General features: G+C 43.9%; 2 protein-coding genes across 8 annotated transcripts in view; both read right to left on the minus strand.

Annotated features, from left to right (window-relative positions):
• ZZZ3 (zinc finger ZZ-type containing 3) overlaps window positions 1–1,930 on the minus strand; it is a 126,598-nt gene extending 124,668 nt beyond the window's left edge. For 2 of the 6 annotated variants that reach the window (XM_030913362.1, XM_030913363.1), the window contains exon 1: window positions 1,102–1,193. The gene's annotated coding sequence lies outside the window, so the exon portion shown is untranslated. Of the gene's footprint in view, window positions 1–1,101; window positions 1,194–1,764 lie in introns of those variants that run through there. The other 4 variants (XM_030913365.1, XM_030913361.1, XM_010380672.2 and 1 more) reach the window with 2 other exon arrangements.
• Window positions 1,931–14,044: 12,114 nt separating this feature from the next.
• Window positions 14,045–21,225, minus strand: part of USP33 (ubiquitin specific peptidase 33) — a 68,488-nt gene continuing 61,307 nt past the window's right edge. For both annotated transcript variants that reach the window (XM_010380667.2, XM_010380666.2), the window contains exons 22-24: window positions 18,780–18,882; window positions 15,917–15,985; window positions 14,045–15,530 (exon numbers count right to left, since the gene is read on the minus strand). In XM_010380667.2, the coding sequence (XP_010378969.1) occupies window positions 15,373–15,530; window positions 15,917–15,985; window positions 18,780–18,882 (330 nt within the window). In that variant the 3' untranslated portion in view covers window positions 14,045–15,372. The remainder of the gene's footprint in view (window positions 15,531–15,916; window positions 15,986–18,779; window positions 18,883–21,225) is intronic.

The raw sequence follows: 21,225 nt of genomic DNA on the forward strand, positions 1-21,225 counted from the left end.
AATTGATTTCTGAGACATTAGGGAATTGGAGAGAAATATTAAATTGATTTCAAACTCATTTAAGAAAAATAAAGCTCAAACTCTGATACCAAAGTTTGAGTTTGCTCTTTACTAAAAAGTCGACCTGAGGCCGGGCGCGGTGGCTCACGCCTGTACAGTGCTGTAATCCCAGCACTTTGGGAGGCTGAGGGAGGTGGATCACTTGGGGTCAGGAATTTGAGACTAGCCTGCCAACACGGTGAAACCCCGTCTTTACTAAAAATACAAAAATTAGCCGGGCGTGGTGAAGCGCGACTGTAAACCCAGCTACTCGCTACTCGCTACTCGAGAGGCTGAGGCAGGAGAATCGCTTGAACCTGGGAGGCGGAGGTTGCAATGAGCCGAGATCGCCCCACTGCACTTCAGCCTAGGCGACAAGAGCGAGACTCCGTCTCAAAAAAATAAAAATAAAAATTCACATGAAACCGTCTGTTACCCTAACCATCCCTAAACATCAAAGATGGCAACGTCAGTAACACAGTGGTAATTAAAACCCTACCGATAACTGAGTTAATAGGCACGTACAAAATGATTAAAAGCAGGATTTTCTTCTGACCTTAGGTGCTATCAGAGACATAATGGGCCCTCCAAATACTGCCAAAAGTTACTGAAAATACGAAGTCAGGGTGATGAGCAAATGACACCCAGAGAAAAGAGATGGGAGGAGTTCTGTTTCAGGAGACTGGAGACAGGTACTGCAGCAGAAAACGCGACAAAATAGTTAACAGGTCTGGAATACTTTAGAAAATGGCAACAAGGTAAAAACTGACAAGAACGTTTTAAAGTAAGAGGAACGGTATCCAATGGAATCATCAGGTCTGCACGAGCACGGCTCCGGACTTCCAGTGAGTGGGACAGGGTGGAACTATCACTGCGTGGGGAGAAGGACCCGGCTGAGGGGTGCATATGCTTTTGCAGGTGGCGGAGCGCCCGCAGGGGGATGGGGAGGGCAGCGTTGCCTCAATGGGGTTACTGTATTCCCTTCAAGACTATAGGAAGCTGATACAGCACGTATCCCGGCACCAAGAGGCACTCGCCCTGGGCCCCTCCCTAACGACTTGCCTTGTAGAAAGAGTTGCGGGTCCCAGGTCCCCGGAACCCAAGGCTCCGCCATCCAGGACAACTGCTCTGCCAACGAGGTCCCGCGAGAATCGAGAGATCTCGCGATACAAACACACTCGCATCTCGCGAGCTTCCTCTAACATGGCGGTACAGCAAAAAATCAGTATTTCGGAACTTAAAAAGCACTTCACTAACAGTGTAGTGAACATTTAAAACACTGAGTAGGAAGTCTTTTCCGCTTCATATGTCTCCTCCTTTCCCCTTGTACAGAAGAAAAGCGGCAATCTTAAAAACCTCCAATTACCACGGTTATACTACACAAACACAGCACAACGCGCTGCCTCAGCCGGCCTCCTTGTCACGTGGAAACAGATTTTCGGCGTGCCCATCACGTGGGCCGCCACTGAGCGAGCGCGCGCCCGACGCCCTCCCAGGAGCCCTCCCCGCCCCCCTTTCGCCCGCGCACACGTGCGCGCGCACCCCCGCCCCACGTGGGGGCTTCGCCGTCACAGCCGTCGCAGTCGTCGCCTCCAGCCCACCCCCTCCCAGTACTTGGCTCCAAATCCGGGTCCCAAGCCGATCGTTTGCCACCCCCATTCCCTCCCCCTTCATTCTCCCTCCCCCGTGTCTGGCCCTCACCACGTGCCCCGAGCTCCTGCTCACCTTTCACGCGGGGTCGGACGCCACGGGCCACTTGGGGAGGCGCCGCCGCCTTGGCCGCTCTCCGCCCCCGCCACGGCACTTGCTCGGGTGGCCACCGCTGCAGGAAGCTCGATAGCGGCGCCCCGGCGCTTCCAGGTGGGTCCCCGCCTCCAGCTCCTGCCACTTCCCGCAGCACCAGCGGCTCCTTCCGGTCCCCTCCTTTCTCCTCCTCGTTGGGACGGGCGGGCGGCGGCGGCGGCGACTGCTGCTGCTGTTGTTGCTGCTGCTGCTGCTGCTGCAGGCGCGCTCACTACACCGCCTGCTGGTAACCGCGGCCCGTGCAGCGCCCGCGGGTCGGGGGTTGCCGAGGCCCTTCCCGGCCCATCCCTGCCCCTGGGCGAAGGTTGGTCTTCCGAGAGCGGGTTGCAGTCCATCCCTTGCAATTGTCCAACCTGGCCCTAGCAGAGGAAAAGCGTCCTCGTAGCTCCGCCGTTGGAAATCGGCTTCATCCTACCCTTTGTGGCCTCCTGAGAGATTTGTAAACCCCACCTCCCTTAGCACTGTGGTCTCAAGCCAGGAGAACATCCATATGTGTATTTATGATGATGCTTCTGCCTCTCCTCGTTCACCTCTGGCTTTCTAGCTGGTACCACACCACGCAAACTCCAACCACTTCGGGCCTTTGCGCTTGCTGATTTCTCTGACAGAACATTTCCTCCAGATTTTTTTTAACTCGTCGATGTTCGATGCATATTTCAGGTCCCTTCTCAGAGGGCTGCCCAGACCACTGTATCCAAAAAAGTACACCTGCACCATTGCTGTAACTCTGTACCTGCTTTTATTTCTTCATAACAGTTACAACTTCCAGACCTTATTTATTTGTCAGTATCCTCACCACCAAGAATGTAAGATTTTTAAAAGCAGGGACTTAGTAAACTATTTTGCTCATTACTGTATCCCCAGAATTGTGCCTGGCACAAAGCAGTGCTCAGTAATATCAAAACAGATCTACCAAATATATTGAGCATGTAGGAAAATGAAGCCCCACACACATTAATGAAGATAAACAACATCATTTATGAGCTGTGGAAAAACAGCTAAACCTCCTTCCCTGGCTATAAAGATTATGTTCCAAAAATATAAAATCCAGTGGTAGAAGCCATTAACCCGCGCTCTTCTTTGACAGTTGTCCAGTACTGCTTCATTACTTTTGTTTTCCTTTGGAACATTATTTTTTTTTTAAGGCAAGTGAATACATGTTGTGCCTTCTTTTATGTTGCTAATAAAAGTTATTAAATGGTGTTTTGTATTTTAGCTTTGAGTTCAAAGTAACATCTACTTCAAGAAAAAGGGTTACATGTTTTTATATTAATTAACACATCAAGTATTTATTGAACATACCAGTGTTTCTGGGTGGCAGTATGTCAAAAAAAAAAGGGGGTGGTGGGCACGGTGGCTCACGCCTGTAATCCCATCACTTTGGGAGGCCGTGATGGGCAGATCACCTGAGGTGTCAGGAGTTAAAGACTAGTCTGGCCAACATGGTGAAACTTCATCTCTATTAAAAATAGAAAAATTGGCCAGGTGTGGTGGCACACACCTGTTATCCCATGTAATCCCAGCTACTTGGGAACCTGAGGCAGCAGAATCACTCGAACCCAGGAGGTGAAGGTTGCAGTGAGCCGAGATCGCGCCACTGCACTCCAGCCTGGGCAACGGAGCAAGAGTCTGTCTCAAAAATAAAAAAGGAAAGATAAAACATACTAGTGCCCTATACTAAGACTTACAAAAGTAAGCACGTTTCCCTAACTTGCTCTTTCTACTTATAGAGCTATTATAATATTATATTATAATAAGCTATTATAATAGCTATTATAATAGCCATACTTAGCATGCTTTTGATTCCTATGTGCCAAGCCAAATGCTGTGTACTTTTCTATGTTACCCTGTTTTGGGCTTCTGACAATCCTATGAGATATATACTATTTGTATATATATAGGCCTTGAGATGCACTTTTCAGACCCCACTTCAGGAATAAAGAACTGAGCTGCTGCCGCCAAGAGTCATGCCCATAGCAAGCCATCGGTTGTCAGCCCCTTTCAGGCACGCCAGTGTCACAGTGTCATAATGTTCTCAGAGAGGCCACATCCAGTGACTGATCAATGCAGGGATAAAAGGCTCAGCCCTCTCACCTCCATTTGGTACAATTCTGATGGATTTTCTCATCTCCTGCAGAACAACTTGCAGGATCAGCTAAGGCATTCCACTGAGACTTCATTGAAGCCTAGCTGCTTCTGCCCAATTCAGCTTTTCTTCCCTCCCACAAGTGATGATTCCAAAAGCATTCCCTAATAAATCTCCTGCACACTAGTCATGTAAGAGTGCGCTTCCTGGGAACCCAGCCTGTAACACTGTTTGTATTCTTCTATTGATAAAACAAGTAACTTGTCCATTTGAACTGCAGAAGGTTCTATATAGATACAAGAATAAAGTATTATGGGAGCGCAGGAGGGCTTCTGGGAAAGGCTTCTTACAAGGATTGGCATTTAAGTTACAGGATGACTTTGCTAAGAAGAGAAAAAAGATAATTCTCGGCTAAGGGAACTGCATGAATGAGTATGTGAATGGGAGAGGACTACAAGTAACCCCAAATGGCTGGACTGTAGGGTCTTTGGGGAATCCCTACAGGATAAGGAGAAAGCACTTCATGGACGGTAAAGACGGTAGCCAAGAAAAAACTTCAGGCCTGAGAATAACCCTTAGCCAAGTGGAAAGGGATAGGAGCCCCTGAGATCCTCAATTAAGAGTGCGAAAGGGGAGTTTCATTGCTCCTGGAAAAGGGAACCACTGCCAACCTTGCTGGCAAATACCACTCCCTAATTACGACATATGCATTCCTACATGGCCTTTGTTATTTTGTTGTTTTCTTTTTTTTTCTTTTGGAGACAGGATGTTGTTGCTCTGTTGCCCAAGCTGGTGTGTACTGGCACAGTCTAGGCTCACTGCAGCCACCCATGTCCCTTGTAGTTCAGATACACACCTCCGTGCCCAGTTAATTTTTGTATTTTTTATAGAGATGGGGTTTTGCCATGTTGTCCAGGCTGGTCTCAAAACTCCTGGCCTCAAGCTATCCACCCACCTCGGCCTCCCAAAGTACTGGGATTACAGGCCTGAGCCACTACGCCTGGCCCCCTTTGTTATTTTCATCTAGGATCACAGAATATTGAAGAAGGAAGATACATTAACATCAACTAATTCAGCAGTTTGTACAATCTTTTCTGAAGCACTGGAAATTTCTTGTATACTCATATTCTTATGCCAGGATCCAATATTTGAGCCAAATAAAAGAGGACCTGGGAGTAGGCAATCAGCTGACATTTTCCTCTATCCCTTACCACATCAGGTAAGATGCCACCTCAGAACACACTTTGCAAATCATTGATGTAGTTCTTTCTTTCAACAAATATGCCAGGTGCCATACAAGGTGCTAGAGATACAGTGGTGAACAAAGCAAGCACAGTTTCTACTCGGACAGAGCCCACAGTCTAGGGAGGGAGGCTGACATTTAAAATATAATCACATAAATTGAAACTGATTAGTACCATTCATGAAAAGTGCAGGTCATACGTCTGGGAAGTGAGGAGCGCCTCTGCCCAGCTGCGGCCCCATCTGGAAAGTGATGGGGGCCTCTGCCCGGCCGTCCAACTGTCTGGGAAGTAAGGAGCGCCACTGCCCAGCCACTGCACCATCTAGGATGTCAGGAGCCCCTCTGCCCGGCCTGCACTCTCTGGGAAGTGAGGAGCGCCTCTGCCTGGCCCCCACCCCTTCTGAGAAGTGAAGAGCACCTCTGCCCAGCCCCCGCCCCGTCCGGAAGTGAGGAGCATGTCTGCCCCGCCGCCCCACCGTCTGGGAAGTGAGGAGCACCTCTGCCCGGCCCCCACCCCGTCGGTGAAGTGAGGAGTGTCTCTGCCCAGTCCCCTCATTGTCTGGGAAGTGAGAGCACCTCTGCCCGGCCGCTGCCCCATCTGGGAAGTGAGGAGCGACTCTGCCCCGTCCCCTCATTGTCTAGGAAGTGAGGAGCATCTCTGCCCGGTCCCCTCATTGTCTGGGAAGTGAGGAGCACCTCTGCCTGGCCCCCGCCCTGTCTGGGAAGTGAGGAGCACCTCTGCCCCACCGCCCCACCGTCTGGGAAGTGAGGAACACCTCTGCCCGGTCCCCGCCCCGTTTGGGAAGTGAGGAGCATCTCTGTCCCGCTGCTCCACCGTCTGGGAAGTGAGAAGCTCCTCTGCCCGGCCCCCACCCCATCTAGGAAGTGAGGAGCGCCTCTGCCTGGCCCCCATCACCCTCTGGAAAGTGAGAAGCGCCTCTGCCCAAAGGCCCACCGTCCGGGAAGTGAGGAGCGCCTCTGCCTGGCCCCCATCACCCTCTGGAAAGTGAGAAGCGCCTCTGCCCAAAGGCCCACCGTCCGGGAAGTGAGGAGCACCTCTGCCCGGCCCCCCACCGTCTGGGAAGTGAGGAGTGCCTCTGCCCTGCCCCCCCACCCACCATCTGGGAAGTGAGGAGCACCTCTGCCTGCCCCAACCCCACCGTCTGGGAAGTGAGAAGCACCTCTGCCCTTCCCCCCACCAACTCTGGGAAGGGAGGAGAACCTCTGCGGGCCCTCCCATTGTCTGGGAAGTGAGGAGCGCCTCTGCCCTGCGTCCTCCCCGCCACCACACCCTCTGGGAAGTGAGGAGCGCCTCTGCCCAGGCCCCCCACTGTCCAGTGAGGAGCCCCTCTGCCCGCCCCCCCAGCCCACACCCACCCGGCCCCGTCTGGGAAGTGAGGAGCGCCTCTGCCCGGCCCACCCCATCGTCTGGGAAGTGAGGAGCCCTCTGCCTGGCCCCCACCCCATCTGGAAAGTGAGGAGCGCCTCTGCCTGGCCGTCCCCCGCCCCCCATACACACACCCCATCTGGGAAGTGAGGAGCGCCTCTGCCAGCCGCTGTGCAACCCTCCAAGGGTGAAGTGACAGCCTTGTGTGTGATCTTTTTGCCCTCCCCAAGTTTGCATTTTCGACATTAAAGTTTACTTTTTAATTAAGTTTTAAATTGGAGAATATAAAAAAAAAAGTGCAGGTCACTATAAGAATATGTCCATATGCCCAAAAGTACATACATGTTCTAAAGTACTTCTGAGGAAGCAACATCCAATCTGAGATGAAGTATGCATTCACTACTTCTAAAGTGTGAATGCATTTAGGAGTTGGGCAAAGGTGGGAAAAACACTCCAGAGAAAGAAAACAGTTGATGCAAAGCCCCCTACATGGGATGGAAGTTATTATTTATTTACTATTACTACTTACTATTGCCTGAAAGAAACCACTGTTTTTTTCCCCCTGTATATAAAATCTGATATGAAGTCATATATCCTAATTCACTGGATCATGAGCTTTTTTTCTATGTATTAAATATTCTTCAAAAACCCCAAGAAATGGGCCAACCATGGTGGCTCACACCTGTAATCCCAGCACTTTGGGAGGGCAATGTGGGAGAATCACTTGAAGTCAGGAGTTCAGGCCTAGTCTGGGCAACATAGCAACATCCCATCTCTACAAAAAATATTTTAAAATTAGCCAGGCATGGTGGTACACACCTGTACTCCCAGCTACTCCGGAGGCTAAGGCAGAAGGATCACCTGAGAGCCAAGGAGTTCGAGGCTGCAGTGAGCTATGATGATGCGAGTGTAGCCCAGCCTGGGCAACACAGTGGGACCCCATCTCTAAAAAATAAAAATAAACCCTGATAAATGATTGCATAATTTATTTAACCACTCTTCTATTTGAGGACACTATCATGGCATTATGATTGGTTTAATGAGTGCCCTCATGTCCAAACACAGTATATGTCCAGATCTTTTGGGGGCTGAATCTCTAAGATTTGGGTAGTTGAATTAGTGGGAAGTGAAAGGAGAGTCTAGGATTCCTGGCTTGGGTGACCAGGGAGATGGAGGTGTTATTGATGACCACAGAAAATACTAAAGTAGGAGCAAGTTTAGAGGGGGGAATGATGTGTTTCATTAGGGTATACTGAGTTTCAGGCAACCCCAGTACATCTAAATGAAGCACCCAAGAGTCAGTTAGATACATGTCGAGGATGCTGGCTTCAGGTCTGAGCTGGAAGTACAGGTTTGTGAGTCTTTAGCTTAGAAATAGTAACTGGAACCTGAGGTTTAGATTTGGTTACCCAGGGAGAGCACAGAGTGAGAAAAACAAAACCAAGAACAAAACCCTGAGAAGCACTGACATTGTTGAGGGCAAGGAAGAAAGTAAAAACCACAGAGGAGAAATGAGGGACCAGAACTGTAAAGGAAAATTGAACAGTAGTAACCAAAAGCCAGTGAGGAAGAAATTTGAAAATGGAGTCCTAAATGTGAACTTATTAGACAAATTTACCAGGAACCTGTTTTGTCTCATACATTATGTTAAACACAAGGGGGGGAACAAGACAAAACCTTCTGGTGCCTACTGTCTGGTGGGGAAGACATTGTTATACATCACCAAAAAGGCCAATATATTTGGCATATTTTTAACAATTATACCTTGCTTATTTCTAAAAATACATGTAGCTTACCCAAAAAAATCAGTATAATGGGTAAAACAATTCAAAATAATTAAAATGAGAAATTTAGGGCAAAAAGAAAATAGAAACAAAAATGATGCACAAAAATATATGCTTGTTGGATGCAGGGGCTCACACGTCTGCAGTCCCAGGACTTTGGGAGGCCAAGCTAGACGGACTGCTTGAGCACAGAGTTCAAGGCCAACCTGGGCAACATAGCGAGACCCCATCTCTACAAAAAATAAAAATAAATTAGCCAGGTGTGGTGACGCATGCCTGTGGTCCCAGCCTGTGGTCCCAGCTGAGCCTGAGGTAGAAGGATTGCTTGAGCATGGGAGGTTAAGGCTGTAGTGAGCCATGCCCATGCAACTCCAGCCTAGGCAACACTGCACAACTGTCTCAAAATAAATAATTTTTTTAAAAATACATACTCTAAGGTCCTGAAAACTTCCTTTAAGCTTTGTAGCAGATGTTGTAACAAGGAAAAACAAAATCAGTTATAACAGGTTTAGTATGCCTAGGGTAACAAATATTCTGCCCAAAGGAGGCATTACTACTCCAGGACTAAGACTAAAGATGAATTTCTCTGAGTTTCTCACAATGACATCATGTGAAGAGTATCCTTAACAGCATCTTTCCAGTAAATCCAACAGTTAATTTTATGGGACTCCTTATTACAACATCTCTCAATCTAGGCTGAAAGCAATTCTGTGGGCTTGGAAGAGGTAAACAGCACATCCTAGGTAGGAAACTCTTACAGTCTGACTGTGTGTGTTTCAAATTAGCATGACTTCCACCCTAAAAACAAGCATTTCTGCATAAATTTCCTAACAAGGTTGTTCTCCTATATTACTGGTTATCATACTCAAGAAACTCAACATTGATATACTATTACCGAATATCTAATACATAGTCTATATTCAAATTTCCCAAACTGTTCCACTGTGGTTCCTTAGATACTATCTCTTCCAATCCAGGGCCCAACCTAGGATCACACATTGCATTTAGTAGTCATGTTCTCTTAATCTTCATCTAGCCTTTTTCTGTCTATCATAACACTAATTTTTTAGAATTCAGGCAAGCTGTGTTTATAACGTATGCCTTTAAAAAAATTATCCTGGCTGGGCGCAGTGGTTCACGCCTGTAATCCCAGCACTTTGGGAGGCCAAGGTGGACAGATCACCTGAGGTCAGGAGTTGAGACCAGCCTCGCCAATATGGGGAAACCCCGTCTCTACTAACAATAGAAAGAAAAAATTAGCTGGGCATGGTGGCAGGCAACTGTAATCCCAGCTACTCGGGAGGCCGAGGCAGGAGAATCGCTTGAACCTGGGAGGTGGAGGTTGCAGTGAGCCAAGATTGTGCCACTGCACTCCAACGTGGGCGACAAGAGCAAAACTCCATCTCAAAAAAAAAAAAAAAAAGTTATCCCAAGGGCTGGGCACGGTGGCTCACGCCTGTGAGCCCAGCACTTTGGGAGACAGAGGCAGGTGGATCACTTGGAGGTCAGGAGTTTGAGATCAGTCTGACCAACATGGTCAAACCCAGTTCCTACAAAAATACAAAAATTAGCTGGGTGGGGTGGCGTGCACCTATAGTCCCAGCTACTCAGGAGGCAGAGGCAGGAGAATCACTTGAACTGAGCCAAGATCACATCACTGCACTCCAGCCTGGACAACAGAGTGAGACTCTGTCTCAAAAAAAAAAAAAGAAAAGAAAAAGAAAAAAATTATCTTGAGTAAACAGACAACCCATAGAGTGGGAGAAAATATTCACAAACTACGTATCTGACAAAGGACTAATATCCAGGATCTACAAGGAACTCAAACAAATCAGCATGAAAAAAAAAAAAATCCCATCAATAAGTGGGCAAAGGACATGAAGAGACAATTCTCAAAAGAAGATATACAAACAGCTAACAAACATGAAAAAATGCTCATCACTAATTAGCAGGGAAATGCAAATTAAAACTGTAATGACATACCACCTTACTCCTGCAAGAATGGCCATAATTAAAAAGTCAAAAAATAATAGATGTTGGCATGGATGTGGTGAAAAGGGAACACTTTTACACTGCTGGTGGAAATGTAAACTAGTACAACTACTATGGAAAACAGTATGGAGAGTCCTTAAAGAACTAAAAGTAGAAATACCATTCGATCCAGCAATCCCACTACTGGGTATCCACCCAAAGGAAAAGAAGTCATATGAAAAAGACACATGCACATGCATCTTTATAGCAGCACAATTCACAGGTGCAAAGATATGCAACCAACCTAAGTACCTGTCAACCAACAAATGGATAAGGAAAACATGGTATATGGGCACAGAGGCTCACACCTATAATCCCAGCACTTTGGGAGGCCGAGGCAGGCAGATCACCTGAGGTCAGGAGTTCGAGACCAGCCTGGCCAATATGTTGAAGCCCTGACTCTACTAAAAATACAGAAATTAGCTGGGCGTGGTGGCAGGCACCTGTAATCCCAGCTACTCAGGAGGCTGAAGTAGGAGAATTGTTCGAACCCAGGAGGTGGAGGTTGCAGTGAGCCAAGATTGCACCATTGCACCTCAGCCTGGGCAACAAGAGTGAAACTCTGTCTCAAGGCAAAAAAAAAAAAAAGGGGGAAAATGTGGTATATATACACCATGGACTACTACTCAGCCATAAAAAGGAATGAAATAATGTCTTTTGCGGCAACTTGGATGGAACTGGTATTCTAAGTAACTCAGGAATGGAAAATCAAATGTCATATGTTCTCACAAGTGGAAGTTAAGCTATGAGGATGCGATGGCATACGAGTGATATAATGGACTTTGGGAACTGGGATGTAAGTTTGGGAGGGGCTGAGGCAAAAAGACTACATATTAGGTAAAATGTACACTGCTCGGGTGACTAGTGCACCAAAATCTCAGAAATCACCACTAAAGAATGTATCCATGGTAACCAAAAACCACCTGTACCCCTAAAACTATTTAAATTTAAATATAAAAAGTTATCTTGCTTCTCTTCTTAGATCCAGATTAAATATTTTTGACAGGACTCTTACATAACTAATGTTGCATCCTTAGAAATCACACATTTTGGGCCTAGCATGTGGTGGCTCACGCCTGTAATCCCAGCACTTTGGGAGGCTGAGGCGGGCGGATCACTTGAGGTCAGGAGTTTGAGACCAGCCTAACCAACATGGTGAAACCCCGTCTCTACTAAAAATACAAAAATTTAGCCAGGCATGGTGGCGTGCACCTGTAGTCCCAGCTACTCAGGAGGCTGAGGCAGGAGAATCACCTGAACCTGAGAGGCAGAGGTTGAAGTGCACAGCACTGCACTTCAGCCTGTGCGACAGAGAGACTCCATTTCAAAAAAAAATTACACATTTTGAAAAGGAGAAAAAGAATGATGAATTACACCACCAAGTGCCAATTATGTTGTATATATTATATATAACAATACACATAATCATCATAATCCTATGACTGAGTGTGGCAGATATGAAGATTGCTGTTCAGACCCCTCTTCTAGAAAGCACTTGCTGTGCAGCTGAGAGGAAGAAGGGTGGGTGACAATCTCTGTTAGCTCCATCAGGGTCAAGCTGAGTTTATTCTTTTTCAGGTAGCCACTAGTCAGTGACAGAACAAGGCCTAGTGACAATACAAGGGCCTAGTCATTTCTGCCCAATGCAGGGCTCCTCCAATGGGTAATCTTAGCTCCATATTGCCTTATGGGCCTGGCAGAGAATTTGTCAGGTCTGCATCATTCTGGTTACTCCTCCTGCTCAATCCTGTTCCTCTCATTTTCTTTCATCTGTGTTATTCCCCAACAAATCATATGCATGTAGTAACACTATCTCAGTGTCTGCTTCCTGGAAAGCCCAAACTACAACATTCTCATTTAGCAAATGAAGAAAACTGGAAATCAGAGAACTTTAAATATTGTTCCAAATCATAGTTAATATAGCTACTAGGATTTGAATTTAAACAAATGGACTTCAGGGCCTCAAAAGTAATCACCTTCGTATTATAAATCAAGACTCTTTTATCTTTTTTTTTTTTTTTTAGACAGAGTTTTGCTCTTGTTGCCCAGGCTGGAGTTCAGTGGCACGATCTCAGCTCACTGCAACCTCCACCTCACGGGTTCAAGCAATTCTCCTGCCTCAGCCTCCCAAGTAGCTGGGATTACAGGCACATGCCACCACACCCAGCTAATTTTGTATTTTTAGTAGAGATGGGGTTTCACCATGTTGGTCAGGCTGGTCTCAAACTCCTGACCTCAAGTGATCCACCCACGTTGGCCTCCCAGAGTGCTAGGATTACAGGGCATGAGCCACCATGCCCAGCCTATAAATCAATAGACTCTTAACACATATAGGCTCTCACTAGCCTTTGATTGCAATTTGCCTAATTCTCAGCTTAAGTACTTCTAGGAAAATCATCCTTAGAGAAACTATTTCTTTCATCCCACATCTGTCAACACATTGATCAATCTTTAGCTCCGAGTCTATGGTATTGCTAGCCCTTTACTTAACATATTATGCATTTTGACAATTATAATGTAAAAAAGATTGGCTGGTCATGGTGGCTATATATATATATAAGCACTTTAGTAAAATGAAACAATCTAAGTTTCAATAAATAACAATCATTAAAAACAAATCTTTTTTGATTAACCACTAAATACTAGGCATTACACTAAATTCTGGTGATTCAAAAAAAATCAATAACATTCAGACCGTGACGAAGATCATAGAATCATATTTTACTATATATTTTTACAAACTTCAAGTAGATCTTAAATGGCTGCTTATTAAAATTCATTTCATTAAACATCAAAATTGTACTACACTGATGACCAGCCCAGCAATAAAGTCTGACTTTGTCTCTACAAAAAATAAAACAAATTATCCAGGTGTGGTGGTGCACACCTGTGGTCTCAGGTACTCAGGAGGCTGAGATGGCAGGATCGCTTGATCCCAAGAGATGGAGACTGCAGCGAGCTGTATTCAATGCTGGGCACTCCAGCCTGGGTGACAGAGCTCGAGAAACCCTGTCTAAAAGAACTAAAATAATAAATAAAAACTGACTTTACTACACTGAATGACTTGTTTGCATACTTCTGATTAAGAAATAAGAGGCCGAGTGCAGTGATTCACACCTATAACCCCAGTTCTTTGGGAGGCCGAGGTGGCTGGATCACATGAGCCCAGGAGTTTGAAACCAGCCTGGGCAAAATGGTGAAACCTCATCTCTACCAAAAAATAGATAAAAATTAGCCAGTCTCATAACCTGGTCTCAAAATAAATAAATATTTTAAAATAAACTGGCTGGGCACAGTGGTTCACATCTGTAATCCCAACACTTTGGGAAACCAAGGCAGGTGGATCACCTGAGGTCAGGAGTTCGAAACTAGTCAGGCCAACATGGCGAAACCCTATCTCTACTAAAAATACAAAAATTAGCTGGGCGTGGTGGTTCATGCCTGTAACCCCAGCTACTTGGGAGGCTGAGGCAGGAGAATCACTTGAACCCGAGAGGTGGAGGTTGCAGTGAGCCAAGACTGTGCCACTGCATTCCAGCCTAGGCAAGGGTGAGACTCTGTCTCAAAAGAATACATAAATCAAATAAAATAGAAACAGCAAGAAGGTATTAATATTAACAAACTTTATACCTTTTACCTTTAACGTCTATCAAATAAATTCAACATTCAAGTTTTACATTTTAAAATCATTTTTATTGAGCTAATTTTAACAACATTGCTTTAGCTGGTGACAGCTGCCCCAAAGCAAAACAAAGCCATCATGAATGCTATTCAGCATCCTCAATGTAATCCAGTATGTTTTCGTACTTGGAATATAGTTAAACTTTTGACATTACATAATCAAGCAAACAGCAGTGCATACTATATTATTCAAAAAGACTTTATCTATTTCATTTAAAAAATCAAGCTACAAGTGGCCTTGGTTTTATCACCAATCGCAGTGACACATTCCACACTTCATGCTCTCAAAATAAAAAGTGCCCTAAAACTAACTCTAAGTTTTTTAGTTACTGACATTAATACTAACCAGAGTTACAGGAATTGAAGTTTAACATTGTACAATATAAGCGGCAATAAGTTACTGATATTTGCTGACAAATTCCACTCAAACTAAATACATCCTTGATACATTCAAAAAGACATTTTGTAAATTTTAATAAGCTAGTGTATATGCTGCAGTGCAAAAAAAGTGACACCCTAGTTTCCTGAGCTTTAGGAAATTAACAATTTTCTGACTACTACTTTCAACTTAAAATAGGCTCTCTATTATATGAAGCCATGATAAAACTACACAATTAAATTAGGCTTTTGGAGAACTGAAAGACTGGTCAGAGTTACAGTGATTTAGGGTAATGAAAAAGTTTTCAAAGTAAAAGTATTTACAACACTACAAAGGATACTATGGATCTGCATGTAGTACAAAGATTAAAGATAACCTACTGATTTCACAATTGTCCCTCCTCTTTCAAAAATATTACACTGGGCCAGGCGCTGTAGCTTACACCTGTAATCCCAGCACTTTGGGTGGCCAAGGTGGATGGATCACCTGAGGTCAGGAGTTTGAGACCAGCCTGGCCAACATGGTGCAACCGCATCTCTACTGAAATACAAAAATTAGCTGGGCGTGGTGGCAGGTGCCTATAATCCCAGCTACTCAAGAGGCTGAGGCAGGAGAATCGCTTGAACCCAAGAGGCGGAGGTTGCAGTGAGCAGAGGTCGCACCACCGCACTCCAGCCTGGGTGACAGAGGAAGACTCTGTCTCAAAGAAAAATTACACTGAAAGACTTTATGGTAAGTATTTAAAATTAAATATACCAACCCGTGGTATATTACACATTTTAATATATTCTTCCATAATGCCCACTAAGAAGAAATAAATGGGATAAATGATGAAAAAAAAACAAAGAAAATAAACACGCTTTTAGGAATGTTTTCGCATGTGTACATGTCAGGGGACATGAAAATGATTCCTCATTAGAACTCTCTACATCCTAAAAATTACAAAGACCGAGTTTCTACTTCAATTTTTTCTTCTGCTTGAAGTATATCTGGATCAACATGAACAACCGGAGGTCGTAGGATTACTTCAGGCCCTCCACCATAAATAGACTGCAGAAAATTCCATGTTTCTTCAGAAATCTGGCCAGAATCTGCTCCTTAAAATTATGTAGAAGAAATAATGTTTACAAACCTACATTCATACTGCAAAAGCTTTCATAATGTACCCCCCAGCATGAATCTTCTAGGGATAACTGAGAACTTTTGGAACATGAATCCGCAGACTACCAGCCCATATTGTTATAAGCTGCAACATACGGTTTGTCTCAAAATGTCAGAGATGCTTTTTCTTAGCTCTTACCAACAGCCTTAAGACCTTTCCTCAGATAAAAAAATAGTGGCTGCTTTCCATTATTTGCCCTAGTTAATGTATGGATTACATTCTTCAGCTGGGTAAAAAAGTACTATAGATGACTAATGATAACATATTTCTAACAGTGACAAATCACTCACAAGTAAAAGCTTAAATACGAGTCAAACTTACCTTGCCTAAGTATCACATTACCACATTTAGTGACTGCAATCTTAGTATTGTCAATAGGACCTGGAGGATCTAAAGGAAAATATATCAAAATGTATTTTTCAAAGAAATGTAACAAAAATTGTGTAATTTTGTGCTTGACAAAATTGTGACCTGTAACTATATTATCAGATTGGTTATTTCTTAGCCAAATTATTATTATTATTATTATTATTTTTGAGATGGAGTCTCGCCCTGTCGCCCAGGCTGGAGTACAGTGGCACGACCTCAGCTCACTGCAAGCTCCACCTCGGGTTCAAGTGATTCTCCTGCCTCAGCCTCCTGAGTAGCTGGGATTACAGGCACACGCCATCATGCCCAGCTAATTTTTGCTTTTTTTTAGTAGAAATGGCGTTCACCATGTTGGTCAGGCTGGTCTTGAACTCCTGACCTCATGATCCGCCCACCTCAGCCTCACAAAGTGCTGGGATTACAGGCATGAGCTACCGCGCCTGGCCTAGGTTAATTCTTAATGTCTTCTCCTGAGCTTCTTCGTTTTTAGTTCTTAGTTCCCCCAAAACAGAACCAGGAAAGAAGATAAGAGAGGCTTGTTCACAACTATCACAGTCTAACAGAAATTATTGTTTAACTCTCTGTTTGGGGATTACAAGTCAAAATGTACCACTAATGCTAAAAAATAGCAATTCCTTTGTAACTTTAAAGAAATTATACAATTAATGTGCTTCAGATTATCAAAGTAACATTAAAAACAATAAAAGCATTATAAAGGAAAGTGTTTAAATATATTCTTTTTAAAATTTAAGGCAAAAGTGAACCACATGGTCATCATCAAAAGCTGTAAAAGAAACTTAAATTTACAATAAAATAAAAAAAAACCATTAAAAAGTGGGCAAAGACCATGAACACTTCTCAAAAGAAGACGCTAAGGCAGGACACTCGCCTGAACCCAGGAGGAGGTTGCAGTGAGCTGAGATCTCACCACTCCACTACAGCCTGAGCGACAAAGTGAGCCTCTACCTCAAAAAAAAAGAAGAGTCAAGAAACAAGAGATGCTGGCAAGGCTGTGAAGAAATAGGAACACTTTTACACTGTTGGTGGGAATGTAAATTAGTTCAACCATTGTGGAAGACAGTGTGGCGATTCCTCAAAGACCTAGAACCAGAAATACCATTTGACCCAGCAATCCCATTACTGGATATATATCATTCTGTTATAAAGATACATGCACACATATGTTCATGGCAGCACTATTCACAACAGCAAAGACAGGGAATCAACCTAAATGATCATCTATGATAGACTGGATAAAGAAAATGTGGTAAATATACACCATGGAATACCATGCAGCCATAAAAAGGAAAGAAATTATGTCCTATGCAGGTACATGGATGGAACTGGAAGCCCTTATCCTCAGCAAACTAATGCAGAAACAAAAAACCAAACACTGCATGTTCTCACTAGTAAGTGGGAGCCGAACAATGAGAACACAAGGACACAGGGAGGAGAACACACACTGGGGCCTGTTGCAGGGTGGCTGGGGTATGAGGGGCGGGAGAGCAACAGGAAAAACAGCTAATGCATGCTGGGCTTGATACCTAGGTAATGGGTTGATAGGTGCAGCAAACCGCCATGGCACACGTTTACCTATGTAACAAACCTGCACATCCTGCACATGTATGCTGGAACTTACAAAATAAAAATACAATTTTTTTAAAGGTGTAGAAAAGTCAGATAAGGTGGTGAGCACCTACAGTCCCAGCTACTCAGGAGGCTGAGGCAAGGGGATCACTGGAGCCCAGGAGTTTGAGGCCAGCCTGGGCAATATAGAGAACACTCAGTAATTCAGCACTTTGGGAGGCCAAGGTGGGTGCATTCCTCGAGCACAGGAGTTCCTGGACAACACTGTGAGACCATATCTCTACAATTAATTTTTAAAAATAATTTTTAAATTAGCCAAGTGTGGTAGTACATGCCTGTGGTCCCAACTACTCAGGAGATGGAGGTAGGAGGATCGCATGGGCTGAGAGGTCAGGGCTGCAGTGAGCCATGATCACACTGCTGTACTTCAACCTGGGCAACAGAGGTAAGACCTTGTCTCTATTAATTAAAAATTTTAAAAAGTAAATACATAAATACAAAAAAGCTTTAACCGGGCATATTGTTGCAGCCTTTTTCACATATCAGAATATCTTTTTGTTTGTTTGTTTGTTTAAAGACAAAGTCTTGCTCTGTTGGCCACACTGGAATACAGTGGCCATGATCTCAGTTCACTGCAGCCTCCGCCTCGCGAATTCAAGCAATTCTCCTGCCTCAGCCTCCTGAGTAGCTGGGATTACAGGTACCTGCCACCACATCTGGCTAATTTTTGTATTTTTAGTAGAGACAGGGTTTCACTATGTTGGTCAGGCTGGTCTTGAACTCCTGACCTGAGGTGATCCACCCGCCTCGGCCTCCCAAAGTGCTGGGATTACAGGCGTAAGCCACCGCACCCGGCACATATCAGAGTATCTTATTTTCAAATTATTAAATATTGTTATACAATTTTACTTTAAAAGTCCACTGTATTGAATAAACCATAACTTAAGCAACCTCTTACTCCTTATAAAGATTTCCAAAATTTTTTCAATATTAAGATCACAGATTTACTTTGTTCAGTTCTCTTATTCCTGCTATAATTCATAAAATAAGTTTAACAAAATTTAAAACCAACAGAATATAAACTAGAACGTGAAGATCCCTGAGGACAGGATTTTTTTCTCTTCTGTTCAATAGTGTAATCCCAAGTACACATAGATATTCAAGAAATATTTGTCAAACAAAAAAACAAGTAATATACCAAAAAAAACTTTTTCAGTCAACCACTTACCTCCATCTTTACCCTTCACAAAACTTTCCCATTCTCTAAACCACTGCATACTGATGCAATAAAAAGTAGCTGGAGAGTCCTCTTCTTGGAACGCTCTATTAAGCTAGAAGGGGAAAAAAAAAACAATCACCTAGTATCTAAAACTTGCTTTATGGCAAAAAATACAATCACTCCACTTCAGTGTTTGATAACTCAGCACTTTCGGAGGCTGAGGCAGGAGGAGTCTTTGAACCCAGGAGTTCAAAACCAGCCTGGGCAACATCGTGAGAACATCCCTACAAAAAAAAAAAAAAAAAAAAAAAATTATTTTTTATTTTTATTTATTTATTTTTGAGATAGAGTTTTGCTGTTGTTGCCCAGGCTGGAGTGCAATGGCACGATCTGGGTTCACTGCAACCTCTGCCTCCCAAATTCAAGCAATTCTCCAGCCTCAGCCTCCTGGGTAGCTGGGATTACAGGTGCCTGCCACCACACCTGGCTAATTTTTGTATTTTTAGTAGAGATGAGGTTTTCACCATGTTAGCCAGGCTGGTCTTGAACTCCTGACCTCAAGTGATCCACCTGCCTCGGGCTCCCAAAGTGCTGGGACTATAGACGTGAGCCACCGAACTCAGCCTATACAAAAAAAATTAGCTGTGTGAGGTAATTCGTGCCTCCAGTCCCAGCTATTCGAGAAGCTGAGGTAGGAGGATAGCTTGAGCTAAGAAGGTTGAGACTACAGTGAGCCATGATTGTGCCACTATACTCCAGCCTGGGTGACAGAATAAGACCCTGTCTCAAAAAAAAAAAAAAGTGGTACAGTAAGATGTACCCTAACTTAGTACTAGGATATGTGGTAGCAATATGAATAAACAATTCTAGGTTCTGTCTCAAAATTTAACAAGTAAACATAAAAGGGGCATAAAGATTGGGTAAATGAAGATGGTCAAGACAAAGTCTTCAAAACAATAAATACTGCACATATTTATTAAAAATCTAATGCATAAACTTTATTTATGTACACATATTATATCCATAGTCTATACTTTGTTTACTTAAGATACTGGTAGACAACTTGCTGTTACCTGCCATGCTGCAATGAATGATTTTCTACATGTCATTTCACAAGCAATATACATAAATGTATAGGTAAATTCTAAAAAGCGGTGGGACAGTCCCTGAAAACCAATTCCCTCTTCCAGCTCTTAGGCCTAAGGAATGGGTATGTGACTCAAACTATACACAACTCTACCAGAAATAAAAATCTTCAGAGAAGTGACCTAATGGTTAGAATGGAATCACTCCAATGTCAACTCAGGTAGATACTCAGGGCTACCTTAGTTCTCAAACTTTTGGAGGTATGGGTTTTCAATTTTTATTCTTAGTAAATTTCTTTTTTGCCAGGTTAGCCAGTTAAAAAAAACCCAAGCGACAGAAAAACTGATACAGAAAGAGAAGCACAAGCAAAAGAGGCTCGGGAAAATTAAGGGTATTTGGAATTAATCTAATTGTAGCAGTGTATAAGACTCCTAAAAATATCTCATGATGGGCAATTAAATCCATGGAACACACTACCTGTGGACAAAGACAACCAAGTTCAGATTATATAATTCCTCTAATCAAATTAATCAACCCCCTGTGGTTGTCCACAGATTTCCTTATAAAAATAGCCCAGACACACCTCCATGATCTCCCCCCATAATCTGACCTCATCTTCTTTCTTCCTCATTTTTCACTGGTGGTCATACTGGCCACTTTGTTATTTCCAGAATCAAACAAATACACCCCTGCCTCACAAGGCTTTTGCACTAACCCTTCTTTTTGCAGGTATCTGAATGACTATCTCCCTTACCTCCTTTAAGTCTTTGCTTAAATGTCATCTTCTCAATGAAGCCTATTTTGACCATCCTGTTTAAAACTCCAACCTGGGCTGGGCGCGGTAGCTCACGCCTGTAATCCCAGCATCACAGATCACTTACGGATCACTTGAGGTGGGGAGTTCGAGACCAGTCTGGCCAACATGGTGAAACCTCATCTCTACTAATACAAAAATTAGCCAGGCGTGGTGGTGGGTGCCTGTAATCCCAGCTACTCGGGAGGCTGAGGCAGGAGAATCACTTGAACCCAAGAGGAGGAGGGTGCAGTGGGCCGAGATCACGCCACTGTACTCCAGCCTGGACAAAAAAGCAATACTCCATCTCAAAAATAAAATAAAATCAAAATAAAATATAAAACTCCAACCTGACTCCTCCCCCTCACCACTATAATCTTGGTGCCTCTGATTCTATTCATTATTTACCTTTTCCATTGTACCCATCACCTTTTAATATAATATATAACATATTTATCAAATATAAGCTCTGGCATGGCACAGTGGCTCACCTGAGACCAGAAAATTCAAGACCAGCCTGGGCAACATGGTAAACCCCACCTCTACTAAAAATACAAAAAAAAATTAGCTGGGGGT

Source organism: Rhinopithecus roxellana, chromosome 12 (assembly GCF_007565055.1).
Source record: "Rhinopithecus roxellana isolate Shanxi Qingling chromosome 12, ASM756505v1, whole genome shotgun sequence".
NCBI lineage: Eukaryota > Metazoa > Chordata > Mammalia > Primates > Cercopithecidae > Rhinopithecus > Rhinopithecus roxellana.